We start from the raw sequence: 23,699 nt of genomic DNA, 5'->3' as shown, positions 1-23,699 counted from the left end.
TTTGGCCTTGCTCTGAGAGTAACTCAGCTAGTGTTTTGGACAGCAAACTCTCTGAATATTAGACCCAGGAAAAAATGTCACAGATTATTAGAAATTGGATGGATGGGAGCAGGCTTTATTGGAAACATTGGCTAAGCTTACGTCGTAATTGCTGTGCTGAAGCTGTAAACAGCTGCTGATCCTGTGATCTTTCTAGTGAAAAACAAGCATTTGTTGTAGTTATTTTTCAGATGTATGTTGTTGTTTGCACAGTATTTCAAGTATCCTACTTGGTATTTATATTATTAGCTCAGTGTTCTACATTACAATAAATGTGTTTACTTATTACAGAAGTACTGACCCTTAAAACATCTGCTTCTCAGCTGAACATCCACAGCTCAGTGGGTGTGGGTAGCTTCTGTTAGCCATTCTTTCATAATATTTTGCAGTCTTTGGCAAGCAGATTGAGTCAGATTCTGACCTCAGATGCACTCCTGTACAATGGCAATAGCTGTCCTCCAGTCAACAGCATTCTTCTAGTTTTATGTCAGTGTTAACTGAGGTCAGAGGACATTGTAGAGAGTGGGCCACAATCCTGCCTAATTTTTGCCTGGCAGAGTTCTTTAAGCAAAATACATAAAAACTCTAGTGGCTCCAAAGTGATGCCAAAGTCTGCTCCACTCTTCTAGAGACTGAGCAATAGCAAACAGTATGGCAGAAGGTGAATCAAATAGTTATGAGGAGTGAAGGGTTCTGTGTCTGTCACCATCAGCACAAGAGCTGTAACTGCAGTCTGACAGGCTTGGAAGAGCTGTGACTGTCTGGAAAGTGCTTTTGGATCTTGTGCTGTCTCTTGTCTCCATCAATACTCGACCCAAGGGGGATGCTCAGGAGCTTCTTTTGGAGACAATGGTTTCAATTGCCTCATGAACAAGGGAAAGGACTGGGGAACCTGTCATTTCCTGCAGTGGGGAGAAGACTGAGAGAACCCCTGTGGTTGGTGTTAAAGTAGGGAAATAATAATTTTAAGAATTTTAGTGTCTTAGCAAAAAGTCATCCTTCTCTACCACCCTAGCATTCCCACAGTCTGTGACCCATGCCCATTCTTCTGTTCATGTCTGAGTTCTGCCTTTCCACCTCTGATAGCCCACTCCAGTGCTGTGGAAACAATACCCATCCCAGACCCCCTCCTCCTCCTCTTCTGAAGCCCTGCAGCTTCTTCTGGTCCTGGGCTACCTGAGGAGAGGGAAGGAGCTCACACCTCAAAGCACAGCTTAATTTAGCACATGGTTAACTCTTTATGCAGCAGTGGAAAGGATTTTATCCTGCAGTTTTTATCCTGCCTTTACAGTGCATCTTCTACCCTGGACCTTGTCAACAGCAAAGGAACTACCTACTGTGGTCGTACAAGAAAAAATAATATCATCAACCAACCACAAGACATCTGGGCTAGTATCAGCTGGGACTTCTTTACTGAAAAGAATTCAAAAGAAAAAAATGCAGTGTAAATTTAATATACACAGCATCCCCTAGAGGTTCATGCTACAAGTTACAGATAGGAGAACTGCTCCTTTTCCATAACTAGTGTCTCTTAAAAGTATCATCTAGTAATCATTATAATGAGAATACATTTTGGAATTAGCTTATAGATGACTCATGGCTAAAACAATGTTGGTAACACATCTTGTACAATAAATCTCATCTAAAACAGGAAAAAAAGCCTTGCAAAACTACTTAGCAAAGTAACCTTTACAGACTAGTGAAAAAAAAGAGGCAATTTTTGCCCCTTTTAATGAAATAAAGTATTGTATTTTCTAGTCCATAGATTTAATGTTGACAGCAATGTTTCCATAAATAAAATGGGCTCTCTTGAAGAACTTCAGGCTATACAAAATGTTTATATTTGATAATTGATATCCAAATAGCAATACAGTGAAGTTTGGCCTGAACAATTCATGGAAGCATCTTGCTATAGTTAATTTGACATGCCAATAAACTACATTCACACCTTGAATGAAACCACGTATTAATGAAAAGTTGTCATTGTTTCATCTACAGCTTCTTTTTAATGTAGAAGACAGTTTTGATACTTCCACATTACAGTATTTTGGATGCCTCCTTGTCATAAAGGAGAAAACTTCCTGATAAAACTATTTTGATGCTGTTGATGTCTTGTGGAAACTGAGCGTGGAGAACACAACAACAGATGGTATAGACCCACACCAGGTCAGTAAGCTGTGGAAATACAAAACAGCCAATCCTGAAATTGAAAACAGGTGGCAAAAATTTCACTTGGAGATTTGACATCTGTAAGTAATCATTTAGTGCAAGAGCTCTGGTCTGACACAAATTAACTTCATTGCTGATTGCATTTTCAATAAGTAAAGGAGAAAGCATCTGCAGTTGGTTAGAGTCACAATAAATGAAATACATAGAAAGTGTTTAGAAGAACTTCATTTTGTTTGTTTGTTTCTTTAGTTAGCTTGGGTAGTTAGCTATTCACTTCATAGCATTTAGGTTGAGAAAACAAAATGTTTTACAACAGTTTTAACAGTGCTTCTGGGATCAAAGCTTCTTCTCAGAGCTTCAAACTGTTTCTCACCATTCCTGCACCACTTTTCTGCTTCTAAAAAATGTAAATAAATAAATAAACACAGAACATCTGGATTTGATTGGCGGGAGGGATTAATTTTAAATAAAGATATTAAAAAGTTATTTTGACTAGAACTGAACTATGCTAATGGGGGATGTTGTGTTCTTGAACTTTGTCCTTTCTGGCAAGCCTTGATTCTCCCCACAAATAGTAGTTACTGATCTGAAAACGCAGATGTCTGACACTGACCCAGTGCTGACTTTCCTAGCAATGACAGGGAATTTCAGAGCAGGCAATGTGTTAGTGGGTGCTAGTTTGAGGAAGAAATGAGGTTACTCGTATGCTAAATTGAAGTTTAGAATATTTTCAAAACATCTAAGCAGAAGTTATTATTGTAAGGCAGCCAAACTGCTTGAATAGCTTCAATAGATAATGGTATTGATACCCAGAATATTTCATGTTTAAAAGATTTCAAGTTAGTCTGGGCAGAAAAGGTTTTTCCCATGAAGAAAACTAACCCTGTAACACTAGAGCCAGAGCAACCCTCACAGTTGCAGTAAATAGCTGGGGAGATGACCTCCTTCACCTGATGTTGTATGAGGCACAAAGATTTATGAGAATGCAGCACTACCTGTTTCCAGAAATTCATGGTCTGTTGCAGTTTATTTCAATTCAGTTTTCCACAGTTGGATGTTTCAAAAGGGTCACCACCTCCAGTCAGACACCGGCCTATACCAGAGCAGCTTGACATCAAAGGTGCTCTAAGCATCCACAGCTGCACTGAGTCATAAGATCTTCAGGAGGTTGCACACTTGCATTTACACATCCCAAAGTGATTATAATTCTAAATCTTGAGCTATGTGAGGACAGTGTAATGTGAGGAAGTAACTGAGCTTACTAATGAGAAGATCCAGAAGGTCAAGAGTTGGAGAATGTCTGTGGGGATATGTTCTAGATAGAATGGTGTTCAGAAAGGGTCAAAAAATCACCCTGCAAAAATTATGCCTCTTTAAGATGCTGCAGTCAGGTATCTGCAAAATGTGAAATTCTCAGTCATGTTGAGCAATCCGGGCCAAAGGGTTCTCAAATTCATGTTTCAACTCAGATGTTGCCTCATGGGCTTGCTTCCCAACTTTTTTACCATTGCATCTTCTTTCTGGCAACAGCACAGTATTCCTGTGGCATTTGCAGCAATTACTTACGTGGAACAAGAAATATCAGATAAATATTTAATATAAGTTTAACCTTCTAAGTGTTGTTTAATAGCTGAAAACTAAAGGAAACTGTGTGCTGTGACTAATCAGCTCTCTGCAGAGCACCAGCAAGTGCTCCTATTAGCTGTAATGTGAAATGTATGGCTGCTAGATCACTTTGTGAGATTTAAAGATGCCAATTTATTGGCTATATGACATATCTTGCAGTAGAATAATATTAGAATTCTTTTTCTGAATTTTCTGATGTCTGAGTTTTCTAAGAGAAGCAAGAGGAGCCCATGACTAGCAGTTTTATGGTGCTGCTGTATATTAGATATCATCAGTAAATTACCTTTTCCTTTTTTCTTGGGATCTAGACATCCCACTGGACTCAATATGTACAGTCATTTCATTCCTTCCCTATGTGCTGCAAGCTACTTTGCTATTTTGTCACTGCCTTGACTAAGTGATTTTCTTAATGATTTATGTCCCATATATTCATGGAACAGTAAGTAACAGATCATAGGATGCATACAGACTGTTGTGTAAACTAAAACATGCAAGTTCTTTGTCCACAGCCCTGAACAGTGTGAAGTAAAAACAGTGCCGTTTCTATGCACTTATAATGTAACTAATTTCTGATATTAATTTCAGATTAGAAAGGTCTTAATTTTAAAAATTTTAAACAAGAAAAAACATTCCTTCTGTGACACTGAGAAAACATGATAGCAAAATAGAGTTCAGGCTTGTCACATTGCTTTTCAGAGAAGTGATTTTCTGACTGCAGAACTCCATGCAATTTACTCTCCCCTCTGCTGTTTTATCTTTCTCTGACAGGTCAGTGGAGGGGATAACATCTGATTTCAGACAATAAGGTTGGGAAGAGGTAGCAGGCAAGTGAGGCCAAATTCTATGGCCAAGGCTATGAGACAGTCTCCGCATGCAACATCACCTTTTCCTCTCTGCTCTGCTTCTCCTTCCTGAAACAGCGCGAAACAAAAGTGGTGCAACATGGGGTCTGTGCTCTTCCTGGGAGAGCACAGGCTGATCTGGAGAGACCAGGCAGCTGTGGAAAAGGAGGTGATCAGAATAAGGCTGGAAGGTGCTGAATAACTGGACTGGTAGCAGAATAAAACCTGAGTAAAGCTATAAAAGGAGGAGTTCCCAGGCTAGACTGGTTCCTGGTGGGATTGACCTGTCAGGGCACTGGATGGTAAACACTCTATTAAAGCCTGTCATTCAAGCTATGGGAACCACAACTTTGGTTGTATGGGGAGAGACTTTATTTGGAGTCAGAGGACATCAGAAGGAATGTCAGTCTGGGGTTTGTACCCTGCAGGGAGGAGGGAGGAAGGCACACAGTGAGGAGTGGGGTCACATGCACATGTAGGAGAAAAAGAAAAACAAAACAAACCATCAAAATTTTTTTTAAAAAACAAGATTCAGTTTGCCCCTGGTTGAGTGCATTACAGATCTAAAAGAAATTAGATTGTATGAGCTGGTATATGTGAAATCACTCATATTTAAAGCTGAAGGCGAAAAACAATATATTGATGAGCCTGTGCTTCCTGTGGAGAGTCTGTATAATGACACAGAAAGTTTTCTCCCACAGCTTTCAGTCTCTTTACTTCAGCAAAACTGATGGGAGTAATAAAGTAAGTTGTTGCTTTTCCCTTCTTACTGCATTTATATGAGAGGAGGAGGCTGAATGTGCTGTCTTTTATTACTTTTCTCCTCCAGGAGCAGGTAAAAAGTGATATATGCTTCATACTTTTTTACAAACAGATTATACTGGACAGATGCTTAGAAACAGCTTAACTAAATCATGTGAAGGGATGCCTACAGTATGCAGTGTGGAAAATCTGCTGCTTTTGGTATAACCAGGCAGAAATGGAGATTCATTTGGGGCACAAGAAGTTGTGAGATTATGGTTTAACATTAACAGAAAAGAGGAAAAATATCCACTGTGAGTTATGCAATAAAGTTCAGTTAAATAACAAATCTTTGGAAGGCCCTGGTTCATGGAAGTGTCAGTAGGTTTGTGGGCTCATTTAGAGCCAAACAATGTGCCCAAATGCACCAAAGTATGAGAAATTTCCACATGATTGGCAAGCATGTGATTCAGGGGCTGAAAAACTGGTTTTAGTCTTTGAAGCGAGTGGGCATTTGCTGTCAACACTGGTTAGTGTTTAACAAACACTTCCTCCCAGATTTGTTTAAGGTTGTGAATGTGATGAAGAACTTCAGCACTTACAAACTGTGTTTTCATGGCAAATCTGTAGTTTTGTAATTCTAAAGTTGAATTAAAGCCTTGTGTGAGCTGCTTGCTGTTATCACTTAGTTTGCAATCCCAAACTCTCAGCTGTGGATCTGAGAGTGGCCTGAAAATTAAAACCAAAAATCAGCAATGCCCATGATGTGTCTGTAATCCTGCTTCTAGGGATTAATTTAGCAGGTTTGCAGAAAGAGACCTGCTTGCCTTGGGCTCCAGGACATGCAATGCACTTCTGAGAGTGCAGCTGGTCGTTGTCAATGAGAGAAGCTCTCAACTTGTCTTCTGAGCCCAAGTGCTGGTGTCTTGTGCTTTCATGGTATGCTGGTGGTTATGCACTCTCCAGGGAAGTGAGGCAGAGAGCTCAAGGTTACCTTTACCCTCAGGGAGGTTTTCCATCTCCTAGCAAGGTGTCCTGCTTTTGAAGTTTTTCTGAACAATAGTGAAAATTAATTCAAACAAAAGGAGAGAGGGCTGGATAGACAGTTTATAAAATCTATGAGGACTGTAACTGGGCCTGATTTAAGAAAAGTTTACTGTGGATTTCAAGAGACAATTCTGTCACAGTGGGCATATGCTTTCCAAAACTGGAAAGTGGGATCAAGTGAGCAGCTCAGGCAGGTAAGAAAGGTGGCCCAGCCAGCTTTTTGGTAAGTGGGATGCAAGTTCTTACTGATTGAGCCTGACTGCACTAGATAGCCTCATCCTTACAGTTATCTGAAGAGAAAATACCGTAAGCCGGGCCTGTTAATGGTAGTGGGTTTGGAAATGATGGGTCTGTAGGATGTACTACAAAAGGACAGCCAGCCTGTGCAAGCTCAGCAGTTGGTTGGCCAAGACACCTAGATATCCAGGAACTGGTAATTTATCCCTGTATAATTCAGACATGGAATGATACATCTTTAGTGACTGAGCTGTTTCTCTGTTTGAATAAATGAGATGTATGTGTTGAGGAAGGCAGTCAGCATTCAGCAAGAAGACAGATTAATTTAAAATTAACTCCTCATTGGAGTGGAACTGACAAGCCTGTAGAAGATGGGCAGTTTTAGGGGCTGTTAAAGTCCCATTAAAATTCACCAGCTTGGGACTTGCATGAGTTGCAAGTGCTTTGACAGTGTAAATACATATGCTACAGAGTGACAGTTTGTGCCCTAAATTAGCATTGAGCTAACTGGAAACAAAACCAAATTTTTCTTGAGAAACTTCAGTTCTTCTAGGGTTATATTAATTACTTAAGTATCATTTCTAGGGTTATATTAATTTCCAGGAACCAGGCAAATAATTTACTTTTACAAAACTGAATGTAGTTGAGCCGGTTTTGAATCTGTTCCCTGCTGCAAGATGTGAAGAGCTGGTTTGCAAACCTTACTGTGGCTGCTCTGGCTCTGGATGGGCTGTCAGCCAGGATGAGGGTTAAAACCTTGGCAGCAAGATGATGTGACAAGGAAATATAAGACTGCTCTAAAAGATGCTTTTTTGTGCATCTGGCTAGTGCTTTTCTGTCATTGAATTTCAAGGGCAGGGCATGAGGAATCATAGCTGACTGTTGGCACTATTCTTCCTTTGGAAAGAGAAAAGAAATGGCACATTGAGACAGCATTATTATGTGCTTCTTAGGAATAAAATCTGTGGTGAATAGAATGAGAAGAAACACAGATGATTTTTCCAGTATATTTTACATATATATCAATCTCTGTCTAACAAAATAGGCCAGATTTTGACTTTTTTTTACCAACTCATTCTGTACATGGATATTCTTGTCTTTATTTAGTAATTAAACACTGAAATGTCTTTTTATCTAAAAAACTTCTAAACCACTCTATTTTCTCTCTTACTTAAAGATATTTTTCTCTTTTCTCCTTTGAATTTGCCTTCTAGCTAGTAAAAATAAAGAACCTGAGCAACAGTTTGAGTGAGTGGCTGCATAAAGTGTAAATGCTTGGGTGATTGCCCAGTAGAAAACCAACCATTTTGTGAAGAAGGTCTTTTCCTCATAGAGTCATTCCTTCAGCTCTCTGTGGGCACTAGGCAGTGTTTGCATGCATCCAATCACTGAGTCTATCAGGTCTGAGTTCCTATAAGCTCAGCTTCATTTTGAAAATAAGCTCGCCCTAAACATTTAAGTACATTTGTATTTTTAAGGAATATGCTGAACTCTCTTGTTCCATGTGTCATGTCTATTTTCTTACCCTCTGAAAAGTAAAATAACATATTCTTCATATGATGATTAATGTGTGATGATCTTCACACATTACATAATGTCCCATCTTCCACTGGCAGAGCAGAGAGTTGCAAATCTGTCCCCTCATAAAGTGTAGACTGATGTCATTTAAGCTGGCTCATCCCTGCACAGCTTCTAAAACACCATGTGCTTTGCAACAGTAATGGCAGTATCCATTTCTGCCTCCTTTATAAAAAAAATACACAGATGAAATGTATGTCCACAGCATGCTAAAAAACCCACCCCAGCAGGAGTGCTGCAAAGCTGATAATATTTTAATGCTGTGGTTGAATTGGAAATTGTTTAATATAGAAGGAAAAATCCACATTTATTCAGTCTTCTCCCAGAATATGTGTATTCAAATGTCTAAGTTCCTCATAACTTGTGTATATTAAAAGTGGATGCCAGCAATGCAGTTCCCTAATTTTACTTTGGTACAGTGGGAATGCATGTAAGCAGTGTCAAATGTAACATACATTAAAAAAAACAGGTTTTATCTGTAAATTCTAAAATGCCCTTATAGGAATTGAGTCATTCCAGTCCTGTTCATCAGTTAAAAACTTTGAAAGCTTGCCCTTCCTGCACTTCAATCCCCAGAGCTGCACAATCCACAGCCCCAGCTCGTCTGCCGTTTGGGAGAAGACAAGGGCCATATTCAATACTCCATGTATCAGGCAGTCCAAGTCAACATTTTCTGGATAATTTCATTGCTTTGACAAGTTGCAAGATCGATGCAGTATTTTATCTTCTGTTTCTCCAGTATCTCTGCCAGTTTTTAAAGGGTTTATTTCTTTTCTCCAAAACAAAGAATGTCTTTCTATCATTTGTATCTCAAACAGGCTTAATTTGTATTTTTCTGCCTCTGTTTTCTGATGGTTTTAATACAGCTGTTCTTTGACTCTAAATGCATTTCTATAAAAATTCCTCCTTAATCTATTTTTTTTTTGGTCTCACATCAAGTCTAGCAAGACAGATTTTGTGCCAGAGTTTAAAAACAATCTCTGCTCTAATTTCCTCCCATTAGTGTGCTAGAAACATGATGTTTTTCTTCAGCAGATATCCTGATCTACAATTTCAGCTGATTTTAGCTGAAGCTAAAATGATAATTTCTCCAGAAAATAAAAAAAAAAAAAAAAAACTGAAGGCATTTAGACCCATTGTGATTTCAGTGACAAATTTAATCTTCATTAGACAAGACAGAAAATACTTTGCCAAGAGAGAGACTGGAAGAAATAAGCAATGGCCTTTTAGTAATAAAATAGTACATAGCTATTATCTAGTGCTTTTCATTAGTAACACAGACCGTGTGTAAGAGAGAAAGTTAGTTTCATTATCTGCATCTTACAGATTGCAAAAGAGGCATTCATTGAGCTATTATGAAAAAAATACTAAAAAATATAAGAAACTGCTCTTTTACAGCATATATTTAGTTTCCTTCAGAGAATCCATCTCTACACTATATGTATTACTATAATTACTTAGGTTTCTCTTATGCTTCTTCAAAAAATTGAAAAGTTCTGACTTCTCTAGTGTCTGCTCTTACAGAGGACCATATCTATGGTACTGCACTGGGCCAGATTGGATCCCTTATTATTTAGAATCCCTACTATGTTGTCAGAAGTCCTTAGAACACTTACTTCATGCATCTGAGTGAAAATAGAAGGTAATAAGTCTTCTTTTTTAAAGTTTTTTCCATTATTTTGGAACAAAATATGCACAAAGGAGGGAACTGGGTAAATATAGAGAGAAATGTAAGTTGAACAGCAATTTCAAGTTGAGGGTGACGAGACCTTGAAATAAGATTCTATGTCTTTTTTTATTAAAATACTATTTTCATTTCTTGACCATCCCATCTCCACAAAAAAGAAAAAAAAGACATCACAGACAGAACATCATAATTCAGTGTATCTATAAAGGCATGAAAATCTTAAGAATTGTAAAGTACTAGCATTTAATGTATTTTTCAATCATTGCTAACCTAAACATGTAACCATACCATATAAGCCCAGTGAGACCACCTTTACTTCTCCTGACCCTTGAAGCAACTCTCTGTTTGAACATGACAATTTATTTCTTTTACTTTTTGCAGGAAATTCCATGAAAAACATCTTGACACCACAGTGTAGTGAGTTCTGGCACTAAGCCTTTGCTGTTTATTAAATGAATTCATTAATTCTACAAATGATCAATCTGTTTACTTGTAGCTGGATTAATCTTTCTTAATCCTGAATCATTGTTTGTCTAGGAAGACTTTGTGTGCAGAAAATGAAAGAAGATATTTAGTTTCCTTGTTTGATCCATAATGAAAGTGAAGGGGTTTAAATTTATGGCTCTGATGGAAATCAATTTGTGGTCTTGAGCTGAAAAGAAGTCCAAGTTATGTCTCCATAAACTGCAGTAAATTTTAATTTCCCCATCTTCAAAAAATTCTCTTTTGCCACTCTACTGGAAGAAAAATAATGCAGTTTTTTCGTCAGCTTTTATAACATCAGATTATTATTACATTCTCTGCTACATATTTCTGGCTTGTTCATTTTCCAGTTTTCCAGATCCTGAGCTCTGTGAAACATCTACTACTGCAAACCACTTCCTTTCCCCTCCTGTGTTGGGGGCAGAGGGGATTGAGGATGCAGAGAGAGAAATGTGCCATATTTAAGTCATGCTGGGGTTACATTGCATGATCTGCCTTTCTTTGAAGTGTCCAGGACGTGTTGAGTTCTCAGAAGTGTCACTCTGTATGCAGGCGTACTTTGGCACACTGCCACAAACTCATTAATAAAATAAGTCTGCTTGGAGATAGTAAGAGGCTTAGGAGTTTGCCCTTGTTTGAGACAAACTTACCAAGGGTGGTTTCAGTCTGTTGGGCGCCACTGACTAGGGAGGAGAGGAGATCCTTCATCTGTGTGCCATCAGTGTTTGTTGTACCTGATGAGGCATTATGCCATTGTGCCGACTTTCTTCTTTTATTTCCACTTCCTTCTTTTATTTCCACTTCCTTCTTTTATTTCCACTGTGCCAGGTTGCTCAGACTGTAACCTGCGCCCCGGAGGTAACATTGCCTGTACCTGTATGTGTGGGCAGCTCCATGTGTTGGTGTGTGAGCCCTGTTGTCTGTCTCTCTTTGCTTGAGCACCCCAATCCTGTGTGGCTGCCTTTGGGGTGAATGATTGATCCTTGTGCCTGATTCAAAGTCAGCCTGACAGGGCTATCCAGGGAGCCAGTTACCCTCTGGTGCTGCTCCAGCCCCAGGGAGTGACAGGCCTGTGGTGTCTTGGCCAGAGCAGTGTCCCTGCAATCGCTGTTCTTTCCTCTGCACGCTGCTGTGCAGAGACACTGCGTGTGCTGCCTGTGCTAATCCATTTTTGGAGCAATGGGCTTCCTTCTGCCTTAGCCTTTGGCTTTTCCTCAGGCTAAAACTGAAGATAACCCTTCTACCAAAGCTGCATTTGGCACTATCCGCTCAGAAGAGCATAATTAGCCAAGCTAGCACAGGTTCTTACATCCCAGTTAGTTACTGTCTCCTTTCTCAACAAGTCATGCAAAATGAGTTCCAGACAGATGCTGCAGCTCAACCTATGAATACCTAGTTCACTTTTTGTATGCTTTTCTCTCATATCCTCAGGTTGTTCTAGTGTCTGGGTTTGCTAGAGCCTTCAGGAAAAAGAAAGATGCCTTCAAGTTGGAACAGTGAAGTGAATGCGTAGGAGACAGCTCTAATGCTACTGTCCAATACCAGCAATCATACTGTAACCCAGTTACTGACCAGAAAAAAAAGAAAAAAAAACTTCTTTACAATGTGTTTAAATAAGGTACTGTTGGTATTAGTATTCTCTGGCAAACCTTTGAATTGAGTTTGGAAAAGCAAGAATTTGCATATAAATAGAATATTATAGAGAGATCTCTATTTCTCTTGGCAGGGCATTTTTTTTTTGTTGAATTCTTTACTTTTTACTGCTTTTGAAATAAATAATTCTGTAGTTTAGCAAGGGTTTGTGTTATAGGGGAGTTTGGACAGAAAATACATAAACTACACGTGAATGAACATTTTGACATTATTGGTACAAATTAATCAGAAAGCATCAAATTATTTAAAATTTGTTTACTTCCTTTTCTATGCTGTAAATGATAATGCACAAGAACATAAAATTATTAAAAGTGTGAGTTATGCTCCAGGTACATAAGAACATTATAGATATACTTTGTTTTGGAAGCTCAGTATGTGCATATTCATCTATATACAGTTGGGGGTCTGCATTACTGATAATTATTGCAAGTGCTACTGGAGAGGTGGATATAGAACATATTAGTATAGGGTGCAAAGATTAAGTGAATAGTACTCAAATTGAATTTGCCATGGCTGGGCATCTAAGTCTATTAGAGCTCCTTTTCTTTTTTTTTTCTTTTATTTTGTAAGGAAAGACTAAACCAGAATCAATTCCAACTTCATTATCTTTCTTTTCAAGGTGATTTTGTCTTCCTATCTCCAAAAGGAGAGAGCTGACATAAAGGATTACACTCCACATTGTTAGCTTAAGCATAATTGTGTTTTTATCATTCTAAAAATAATACAAAAAAGGTTTGCAAGGGTGGGATGCAGATGTGCGTAAGATTTGTAAGCACCTAGTAGGTGTGAAATGTTTTATGCCTTCCACTTGTTAAAATCAGCCTTCTCTAGACTCTTGTTCTAAGCTCAGATGTGAAAGTAACTTAAATCCTTCTAGAATATGTGTGCAAAAAAAATTAACCACTTTTTTTTCCTTTTTAAATCTTCTTTCTACTAAAATAGCTTCAAAATCTTGATACTGGCTGGGTTTTTGGTGATGACTGATATGACTGTGTACCAACAAAAATTCTCTCCCTCCTCTTACTATCCAGCATCTTTGACACTCCAAGCCTTCTTTGAGACATAAGTTGTGTTTTTTTGGTTCTGTATGTGTCCAGTTAGCAATAAATTTAAATCTTGGTCCCCAGGTGGAACTGATAAAAAAGAATAAAAAAATAAATCTATAAGAAATTATAAAGCCATAATCAGATTGCTTGTAAATTCAATGTGCAAATTATTGTGTTTATGTATCTGGAGAATATGAGTGAAGCTGGAATTTAACAATATAGCCTCAATGTTGATTTAGGCTTATCAAAGTAACAGTATTATTACCAGTGGACTCAGGTCTTGGCTTTACTTATACCATTTTAATTTATCTGTATGATTACCTAAATATTTACAAAGTGAAAGTAAATCAGGCAATTAAAACAAACAAACAAAAATTTTTAAAACAAAAAACAAAACACACCAGTGCACTACAAAAACTCTGCCTGCAGCAATTCTAGTTGTGACAAAGATAAAGTTCTGGAAGTGTGGTAATATGCTCTTTGGGACCACTTGTAGTGGAGAAAAATAATTATTGAATAGAAAGCAGTTGCAAAGGGGAAGGTCTGAGTTCATATTGTTGATAAAATGGATGTGGAGGGAAATTGCCAGTTATGTTATTTTCCTGCCATAATACCCATTGTTATTGATACTGATTCTGTATTGGACATGAGTCTTAGTTACTACTTATTATGTAATTGCAAGGAAAACGTACCTCGAGCTAGTGTTATTATTTTGGACATTATTTTTTTGTTCTGAGCAAACAATTCAACATCAGTACAGTGATCATCATCTTCCATCATTCAGAGTTTTATCATTATTGACCTCTGATTCCCTTTGCAGGCCTCATAAATTCTCATCTCTAGCTGGGAAAAATAGGATCATGCTATGCATTATTTCCCCGCACATTATTACAATTCTGTTAGCAGTTTCAGACAAGCTTTAAAAAGAAACTATGACAATCTGGTCTTTTGTTGGTTTACCCAAATCATGACCTAAATTGACACAGCTATTTGTGTGCTAATTATCAGTGTGGGATAGATTTTACAAATCATGCTATTTTTTAATTTATTAAGAAATGTATCATTATCAAGAACATTGAAAGTCAAGTTTATCTATCTTTCCTAAATTATGGTCAGAAATATGGAATTGGTCCTAGGCCCATGAATCAGGTACAGATGAAGAAAAAAGTCTCTATTTTGTTGAGATGTTCATAGGAAAAGTTAATTTAAAGTAGAAATTTTCCTTTCTTTGACACATATGACTGATTTCTGCTGTGATAATCATAATTTAATATATAAGTCCTGTACCTGGAGAATCCTTTAAAGGTATGTTTATGTTTGGAAAGAGTCTATAACTTCATGGGACTAGTATTCGTATCTTTCATCAATATTTTTTTGGTCTCTCACCCTTACTGAAAGGGTCATAATAGAAATAAAGACTCATAAGACAGGCTGTAGAAAGTTCCTTAAGCTAAAGTGGTATCATGGCATTTTCTGTCCCTTGATGAAAAAATTTGTGTATTTCATACTTGATTTTGCTGGCATTTGGGCTGCAGCATATTTAGAAAGTTGATCATGTATCTCACAAGCAATCTTCTGAATACAGGTTTCAATGTGTGAGTATTTCTAGTCTTTAAAAAAAATCCTGCTGATTATGATGCATTTATGAAATTAGTCAAATTGCAGAGTTGGCTTAAATGTGTGCAATCATGAAATAACACACACATTTCAGAAATGCAATTCCGAAATTCTGATGTGCTGAAACACTCCACAAAATTTTGTTTGAACTTTTGGAAAAGGCTGGGGGGGAAACCCAAAACTAGTTGAATGAATGGAAGAAGATTTATGCATTTGCCTTTTTTTTTCCCCAAAGAAGGTTTCTTTCTCCTTTGGTTACATTGCCACCCATTTAAAAAAAAAAAGTTTCTTTTTTGTCGTTTCTTCCTTATAAATAAAACTTTATGTAGCCCCGACTTCTTGCAAAATCAGAGCTGTCTTACTTGTCAGGTTCAGCTGTTGCATTTTGGCCCTATTTGGTTAGAATTTCTCCCTTTTCTTTGAGGGCAGGCTTAGCAAAACAGAGAACCTATGTCCCCACCACATCTAGGTGTCTTCTTCCCTTTCAGCAAATCTTTCTTGTATAGCCCAGCATTTCTGATCTGTTAGAGCCAAGTTTTGCATCTCTGTTCATACAAGTGGAACAAGTTGCTACCCATCTGTGCTTGCCAATATTGTGATTTTATTATGAATCAGACATTACAGCATTTGGCTTCTTTTCAATTGATTTGAATGACATCTTCTCCTTCAGTGTTAATTAAAGCAAGAACTCCAAGATCTAAAAGATAAGACTATAATACTATAATACATTTCCTCTAAAATGCCTTTTATGTGACTTTGTTTTTTAGCAACATAGAGATTTCAACCAGAAACATCAAACAGTTCTAACTTGCAAAGTGTTGGAATTTTAGGTCTCTGAATGCCCTTTCTTATGGGATGCCCTCTTTTAGAACTTAAAAATAGTTTATCTATCCATTACCTGAAAATTTATATAAGTTTTATTTACATAAAAGTAAAACATCCTGTTCAGCCTATTTCAAAAATGTTTATCATTTTCTCAGCATTAGAGATCTGCTGAGATAAACAAAGAGAACATTCTGGAGCAGAGCTGGTCCAGCCAAGTTCATCACCCCTCTCTCTCCTGTGTAGTTAAAGGAAAAGGTTTAATGAAAGAGAAATCTCACAGTATGTTTCTTTATTTATTACTTGAAATCACATCCAGATTTTATCTCATATTGTAGCTCAGTATCCTCACATTGCCAGACCAGGACAGTTAACTAGTCTATTGATAGCAGGTTTTACAGATTTTACAGTGAAAAAATCTCCAAAGATTAGTTTTAAACTGAATAGTAATCACTTCCTGCATTTAATTCTTGCTACTATTCAATTTAGAAGGATATCATGCAGTCTGAATACAGTTAGATGATTCTAAACCTTCCTTATGTCAGTATAGCTTGTACCTGTAAAAAAATGTTTATGAGTGTAATGGCAGAAACAGTCTTTTTAAAACATTTTCTATGTTTCAATGAGAAAAACCATGTAATTAACAATTTAAAAGGGGGTAAAAATTGTGCACTAATGACACCAAAAATCTCTGTAATGGGGAATGGGCAAGCCAAATTTTGCAGATACCATGATACAATTATACCATAAAAGAAATTATGGAGAAAATTGTGTAGAATTTCCAAGCCAATGGAAATACCCAAACACACTTCTTTTCTTCTCACCATCATTACATTATTATAATTTTAAAAACCTATTTATGTTACGAACACCTTAAAGGTTAGAAACTTCATTCATTTTTATTCAGGATTTGGGAGAACAAGGTGTAACTGATTTTCTTTATAAATGGGTCTCAACTTAAGGTGAATGGGATTTTAAACCCTCCCCTAACTTTCACTTGTGCTATTTGCTATTTTAGGTGATTGTCTTAACACGTCAAACATGTATGATAGCCATGAAAAGAGTAGGCTGGACTGGGGCTGCAAAATGGGGGTGAAATGCTTTTTTTGGGTCTTTCTGAGTGTGGGTTTTGAGCCACCAAGGCCAGGCAGGAAAGGTGTTTCAGGGGAAGGGAAAGGGGTGGCGCAGACATAGCTGAGGTGCTGTGCCCTGTGTGCCCTGGTCTGTAGGTGCGTGGTGACCCCCAGGGCTTGCAGAAGGTGCTGTGGTGTCCCTGTGCCCCAGCCTCGGTGGCAGCAGGGGACAAACTCTGCCTCCCTGGAGCCAGCCCCAGGCACAGGCAGGGAGCCCTGCCTGCTCATGGCTCTGAGCAGTTTGCCATGTCCTACACTTCCCAATCCCCATAACAGCACGGTGAAGCTGAAGCAGGGAGGGCTGCTTTGAATAAATTTTGATAAGGAATGTGGAGGAATAAGTTAGTTCACCCGCTGAGCTGTCCCTCTGCGTTGGGCTGCTGACTGTCTGATAAAACATGGAGCACAGTAGCAATTTGTTGAAGTCAATGTTCTAAGGCTTTTAAGAAATGCAAGGAAACAGGCTTCAAAAAGCCACCTATTAAAAGAAAAGAGGTCTGATTCCTTGGGGTCTGAGCAAAGATATGGCCTGAGATTTCTTGTTTTGCATGTCAATTAAATTCTCATTTATCTAGCTGACAAAACACCTTCATCAGACATAATTTCAGCTTGGCTGAAACTGATCAAATAACCTAGGAAATGAGTTTAGTAGATTTGGGAGAATTTGATAGAAAAATGGAACCACATAGAGCCTAAAGTGTATTAGATATTGTTTCTGTATTGTAAGACTTTCTGGTCTGCCAAGAACAATGTCTGACAGATTTTGCTATACCCATGGCTCCTGTACCTGTATCTGCTGTGATGCAGGAAAACCTCACTTTTTTAAACCTTTGATAGCTAATTTTCTATTTGTCCATCTCTTCTGTACTTTGACAATGTGTGTTGCTCATTAAGGACCTTGGAAGTTGTGCCATCTTTTGTTTAGAAGATTCTCTTTAAAAAAGCAATGGAAGTATTTCTGCACATAATTGTTTACTGGTCTATCCTTTCAGCATTTGCCTTTACCACTCCTTTTGAGATGTCTGGTTTTTTCTGGTTTTTAGACCAAATCACCTTCTTCCTGGCCCATCAAAAGCACAGAGCACCCCTCTACTTGTCTTTTAGACACAAAGACAATATGAAAAGCATATCTGATTTTTAGTGCAAAATATGCAAACTTACTTTACTCTCTCTTGATGGTGGTAACAAAAATAAATTAACAGAAAAATACTTTGACAGGGTTTTGGATTGGGCAAAATGAAAACTTCCGAAGAATTAATGGTTTTGTCTGCTGATGGTTTTATAGGTTTGCTTGGCTGATAGTTTTACTAGTATGAAAAAGTTGCAAATGAGCATGAAAATGTCCAAAACTAATATGTTGAACACACCACCCAACTGCTCATCTCTTGCAGAAGATATAGTGGGCGTCTGCAGACTTCACACATCATTCATGTTTATCACGTATACAGCAGGACAGCTTTATTTATGAACTGGAACAGCTGTTTATGAGAATTTCACATCTTTCATAATGTTTATTTGCCTTTCACCATGGCTTCCAAGCTCTTTCAACATAAAATCAGTAAGAAAACCTAAGTCTGTACAAGAGTTTCTCTGTCTCTTCTACATTTGTTTTCTTAGGTGATGAAAAATATTTTTTAGACTTATTCCATTTTGAAAAGTGTCAGCTATGGGTAAACATGTATTAAAGTTAAAAATGTTACAGGAAAAGATTTTCCCAGACAGAAAACAAGCAGAAAAATAAAACAGTTAGGATGTTTAGATGAGTCTACAAAACTTAGTCCAAAATTCCTTAATGTTGTAGAAGTATAATAGTTCTTTTAAACACTTACCATAAAATCTTTATAAGGGATACAAATAGCTATTTTATGGAGTGTTCAAAACCTTTATAAAAGTTGTTTTCAATTTCAATTATGATTTATTTTTATTTATAATTTATTTTCAATTATGATTAGCAACCCAATGTTCTGTTCACTTACTACATTCGTTTGTTTTGCCTTTCTTTTCTTGTCGAACAGGTGTGTTTTATGAAGTTGTTCAGAGCTTCCCTCGAGTGGAGGAAAATGTGGAGGTGGATTCATTTGTAAGCGGCCACAGGTGGAGAAGGCACTCAGAGTCCCTCAAATCCGTGGACACCAACAGAGCCAGCATGGGGCAGGATTCCTTGGAGCCAGGGGGTTTCACAGACCTGCTGCTTGAGGAGGGACATGACAACACCACACAGATTGAGGTAGATATTCATTTCATCTAATTCATTTTATTGTCTTTGACTGGGAGTAAGTGAAAAACTAGGACATTTCCTTCAGGGTATTCAAGCACTTTTGGGGAGCAGTACCTCTGGTCTTTGCCCTTGTGAACCTATCAGCACATGGAAGCTGGAGTTTTTTCTTGTCCTGTGGCTGGAGCCTGTCCTTTATGACTTTTGAAGACAGTCTCTTGAGGATGTTTGCTATTTTGATGGAAAACAGTTAAGGGAAGTCCCATGTATTAGCAGTTCTTGCTAAAGAACTGGAAAAGGAAGTAGTAGTAAAGCAGAATAAAATTGAATTCTTTTTTGGAGTTGATGTAAACACCTGAATTTGCAAGACTTTGCCTGATCTTTCTGGAGAGTGATATCCAGGCACAAAGGGGAAAAGACCCTAGAGTAATGAAAAATTGGAAGAAAATTCAGGTTGGTGATTGAAAAAAAATTGCATACTGTTTGATTTTTAGTCTTCCAAATAATAAGATGGATTGAGTCCATCTTTGTGAAGCCTTGGGACATTCTCCCTCTGTTTTATAGTGTCATTCAACCTCTAATTTCTTATTTAGCTGCCAGATAGCTCTCTGTCCTGTTTTCTTTCGTTCTTTTGTTGCTGTGGTGGTGGTGTTTTTTTAAGTATTGAATTTTGGGGGTTTCCTGTTAATAAAATCTGCATCCTGTTTTTCAATAAAATACAACTTGGAATAAACTACACTTAACATCTTCAGTCATTATAATCTGCTTCCAAAACAACAGTGTTGGGGTTTTTTTCAGTTCCAAGAAGCTCACTCTCAGCGAAAAAAAATGCAGATTTCAGGTTTTGGGTTGTTACTTACACAATGCAATATAAAACCCATCTGTAGAGACAATGGAATCTCTACTTCATGAGCAAAAAAAAAGTGCTTTCAGAGAGGTGTGTTTTGTGCTTGTTGTTTTTAAGGTTCCCAGTTTGCACAGCACTAATTACACTTCCTCTTGTGCCAACATGAAAGTCACTGGTTGGTAAATTGTAGTTTTGAATTTCATGTTGATTTTTAACTCTCTTTTTGTCTCGTGTAATCCCCATCTGCCCATACTTGTAGCAATTATTTTGGGCTACAAAGCAGATCAGTCTTGCTTCTAGTTATTTTAGCAGGAAAAGAGCAAGCTGTCTCGGGTACAGGGAAGTTTTAGTTAGCTGATCTTCATGTGGCTTAGCCCATAGATCCCTATGCAGTGTTTCCATTCGGTTGGGTTCCAAGCTCTTATGAAGCAAAATGATCAGATGTCCCCCTCTAACACTTATGTATAGCAAGACTTGGGGAACAAAAATGAATGCTTGTAAATGGATATACATAGATTGGTATTTTTCCAGGAACATCTTTCCTGACAGATTAATGTCTTTTGAGTGTCTTAACCTGAAAAGTTTATTGAATTCAGGTTTTGTGTTCTGTCTCAAACCTCTTTTTTCTAAGGTCTTTTCAGCACAATAAGATAACGGAGTTGCGGTTTTACACATTATCGGATTCCATTGAAAATCCGCACTACAACACAGGCATCTCACAAAAACCCCTTGATGCCTGGCCTTATGGAGGAGGTAGAGTATACAACAGAAATCCATGGAGGAAGAATCCATATGTTGCAGTCTTCTGCAGCTTGGCAGCTTATCAGCAGTGCTGGAGAGCTTATTGATTATTTTAAATCCTTGTTCTGTGCACATTGCAGTGCTTGCTAAAGAAAATCCACAGAATAAGTATTAGCTGCCACTTACATTTAGTGATGCTACAGGATGATGACATCCCTCCTTTACAGATACTGTTTTTTACAGATACTGTTTTCTCTAAAGTGTTTTGTAGGCTTACCATGCAAATGCAGACTTCTTTAATATGAGGACTGACAGTGATGAGCATGTTTTCACTTGATAGTGTTTGCTGTCCGTCTTTATAATGATGAGTTTCTTTTCTCTCCAGGTTTATAAACCCAAACCCTTTCTCTCTCACCTCTATCCATCCTTTTTTCTTTTTTTTGGCAAAAAAAAAACCCCAAAGCAAAACAAAACCCCCAAACCAACAACAAAACCAAAACTAAAGTAAATAAAACAAATAAACAAAACCCACCAAAAAAAAACCACAAAAACCAAAAGAGCCAAGGAAAAAAGGGAAGGCAGTAGGCAGAAATTTCTGGACACTATTTAAAATTAAATATTGCTTGAGTTATCAATCCATGTAGTCATAAGGTAAAAAGTGATAAAATCAAGCCTGTGTGGGGCAGAGCTTAGTTCTACTGGATTGCTGTTTATTTTAAGATAATGACACTTTTGATTAATTTTTTTTCCCATTGGAGTTACTGGAATTGTTCTGTAACTTCACTGGATCAGCCATCAGCCCTGATCTGGAGGTTATTTTAACATCAGCTTGAGTGGGAGCATGAAGTGCAGGTCTTCTAAAGCTCTTCATACAAGTGCGTTGTAGATTGGTTCATCACACCTGTCCATTAGTCAGCGTGGACCTCCTCCTGTGCATGGGAAAGATGATAATGGTGAGAGTCTCTTTAGGGTACAACCTCTCTGGTCCAAAAACTGGAGCAGTGTAGCCACCAGGGAGCCCTGGTGTCTCTCTTCACATCTCTGTTTTGTCTCCTGCATTTTTTTTTGGATCTGTGATTCAGGAAAGGACTCATACAAAATGATATACACATTCATGTACCTTTTTTAAGGTAAGCAGTTCTCTTGAACTGCTCTTGAACTAAATTGCAGAGACTAGAAGAAGCAGTGGTTATAACCATTTGACGTGCGGGGCCTTCAGAAAAGGGCAGGGCCTGGGGAAGAAAAAGGTAAGACCTCCAAGTCCCATTGTATTGCTGGACAATAGGAATGTTGTGGTGCCACAAACCCACAAGGATGGATGTTGCCAAAAGAAAAGCAAAGGACATAAGTTTTTGCTGCAGGCCAGATAGGAGCCCTGATAGCTAACTATAAATTATAGAGTAAAATTAATATATAACACTCTTAAAGCAGTACTACTGTCTTGAAAGTACTCCTCCTACTTTAGAAGGAGGTGTACTTATAGTGTGCCAATTAGAGACTATAAGGTTGCAAATCCAAAAAGCCTCCCAAGATGGAGGTTAGTCCCATTTGCTTTATTTGCAATTGGTACTCTAGAGCTCAAAGGCAGAGTAGGGTCATATTCTATAAGAGACTTATTATATTTTCATTCCCATTACATTAAATAGCTAAAGAGAGAGAGAGAAAGCTCTTAGGAGGCATAAAATAGTGACATAAAAATAGTGAAATCTTATACAGATGGGTGCAAATGTTACAGTCTGAGAGAAATGTCCAAAGCAGATAGCCTTGGACAGGTAAAGCAATATGCTGTCAGACATCTAACCCAACTGTAAGGGACAGCCCTAAAATACAGGGTTCTGGTGATGCACTGCAACAAGTTGTCTTCTTGGCTTCATGGCAAATGAGAGTTTCAGGTCTCCATTGAAGATAGGAGCATCCATGGCTGAGCATTATTTCTTCCCAAGGGTCACAAAGCCAAACATTAAAGCCTGCTGCCTGGAATAACTTTGGGACTGTCAGAATTCTTCTTTCTAGAAATTTTGCTTCTCAAATTTCTGGGATTGCACAATATCATGATTTCAAGGCTAGCTTTCCTTTTTTTTTTCTTCCCATCTATCTTAAGATTCTTCTCTCTTGTTTTGAGGGTCAGGGTTGCTTTGGGTTTTTGCTTGTTGTGTATTTCTGCTGCTTTTGTTTATTTGGCTCAGGACATTTAGAAGTGCCTTTTACTTATGATAAATAGAGTTTAGGAAATGCAACATGTCAGGTGGAATTTGTTGCTTCAAACACTATAAGCCCTTGTAAAAGCAGTGAGTGTGAAAATACATCTTCCTGAATATGCGTAGTTTGGCGTGTTTTCTTTCAAGCAGGGAGAAAAATAAGATAAATATACTATGTTTTTTCATATATTCTTGTAAAATAAAAGTACGCTCCATAATCACTCACTTTTATTAAGTAGATTGGTATTAATATTGTTAAAATAAACTCAGCTTCATGGTGATGATGTGACCAGTTGTTCTGTTAATCCCCAAAGGCCTGTGGCCATACCGATAATGAAGGTGGATATCAGAGGTTCTTTCTGCCTGTTTGTTTTTTGCATTACTAGGAAGGAAGTTGATCCCTTCATTTCCCTAGAAAATGAATCTCCTATGGATCCTGGTTGACCAGTATTCACCACTAAAGGATCCACAAATGCATTCCTGTTTTGTCATAGTACTTGCTAATGCAGGTCTGGCTACTGAGAACTGGAAAAGGCTTAATAATTCAATAATATACAACTAATGCATTAATATACAGTTGTGCATTGCACAAATTTTGCATGATATTTTTTCCATATATTAAAATGTGCTTCATTTTTCAAGTGATTTCCTATGGGTTTTGGCTATGTGTAGCTCCATTCAGAACAGACTCTGTATGTATAGCTTTGGTCTCTTTATCACAGATCTTCCTTGTGACTGCAGTCACACCAGTGCAGGGTAAAACACTGGCAAGAAAAATACAGAAAAATTGAACTGAAGTGTCTGATATACAGCTTGCATTCTCATGAGCAGAAGGTGAAAAACTTTGCAGAATAACTTTAGATCATGTGAATTACTTTTGAATTTGTTGCCTCTGTATAGAGATACTACATCAAAACAATAGTCTTTCACAAACTTCAAATACCAAAAATAAATCCAGCAATAAAATAATAGATTAAA

General features: G+C 37.7%; 1 protein-coding gene across 1 annotated transcript in view; it reads left to right on the top strand.

Moving 5' to 3' along the window:
- PLXDC2 (plexin domain containing 2) overlaps positions 1-23,699 on the top strand; it is a 252,555-nt gene that overhangs the window by 95,511 nt on the left and 133,345 nt on the right. The window contains exon 2 of the mRNA XM_030971900.1: positions 18,736-18,947. Within this exon, the coding sequence (XP_030827760.1) occupies positions 18,736-18,947 (212 nt within the window). The remainder of the gene's footprint in view (positions 1-18,735; positions 18,948-23,699) is intronic.

The sequence above is a fragment of the Camarhynchus parvulus genome, chromosome 2 (genome assembly GCF_901933205.1).
Source record: "Camarhynchus parvulus chromosome 2, STF_HiC, whole genome shotgun sequence".
In the NCBI taxonomy this organism is placed as follows: Eukaryota; Metazoa; Chordata; class Aves; order Passeriformes; family Thraupidae; genus Camarhynchus; species Camarhynchus parvulus.
The sequence above is the reverse complement of the archived record's forward strand: the minus strand, read 5'-3'. Positions and strand labels throughout refer to the sequence as shown.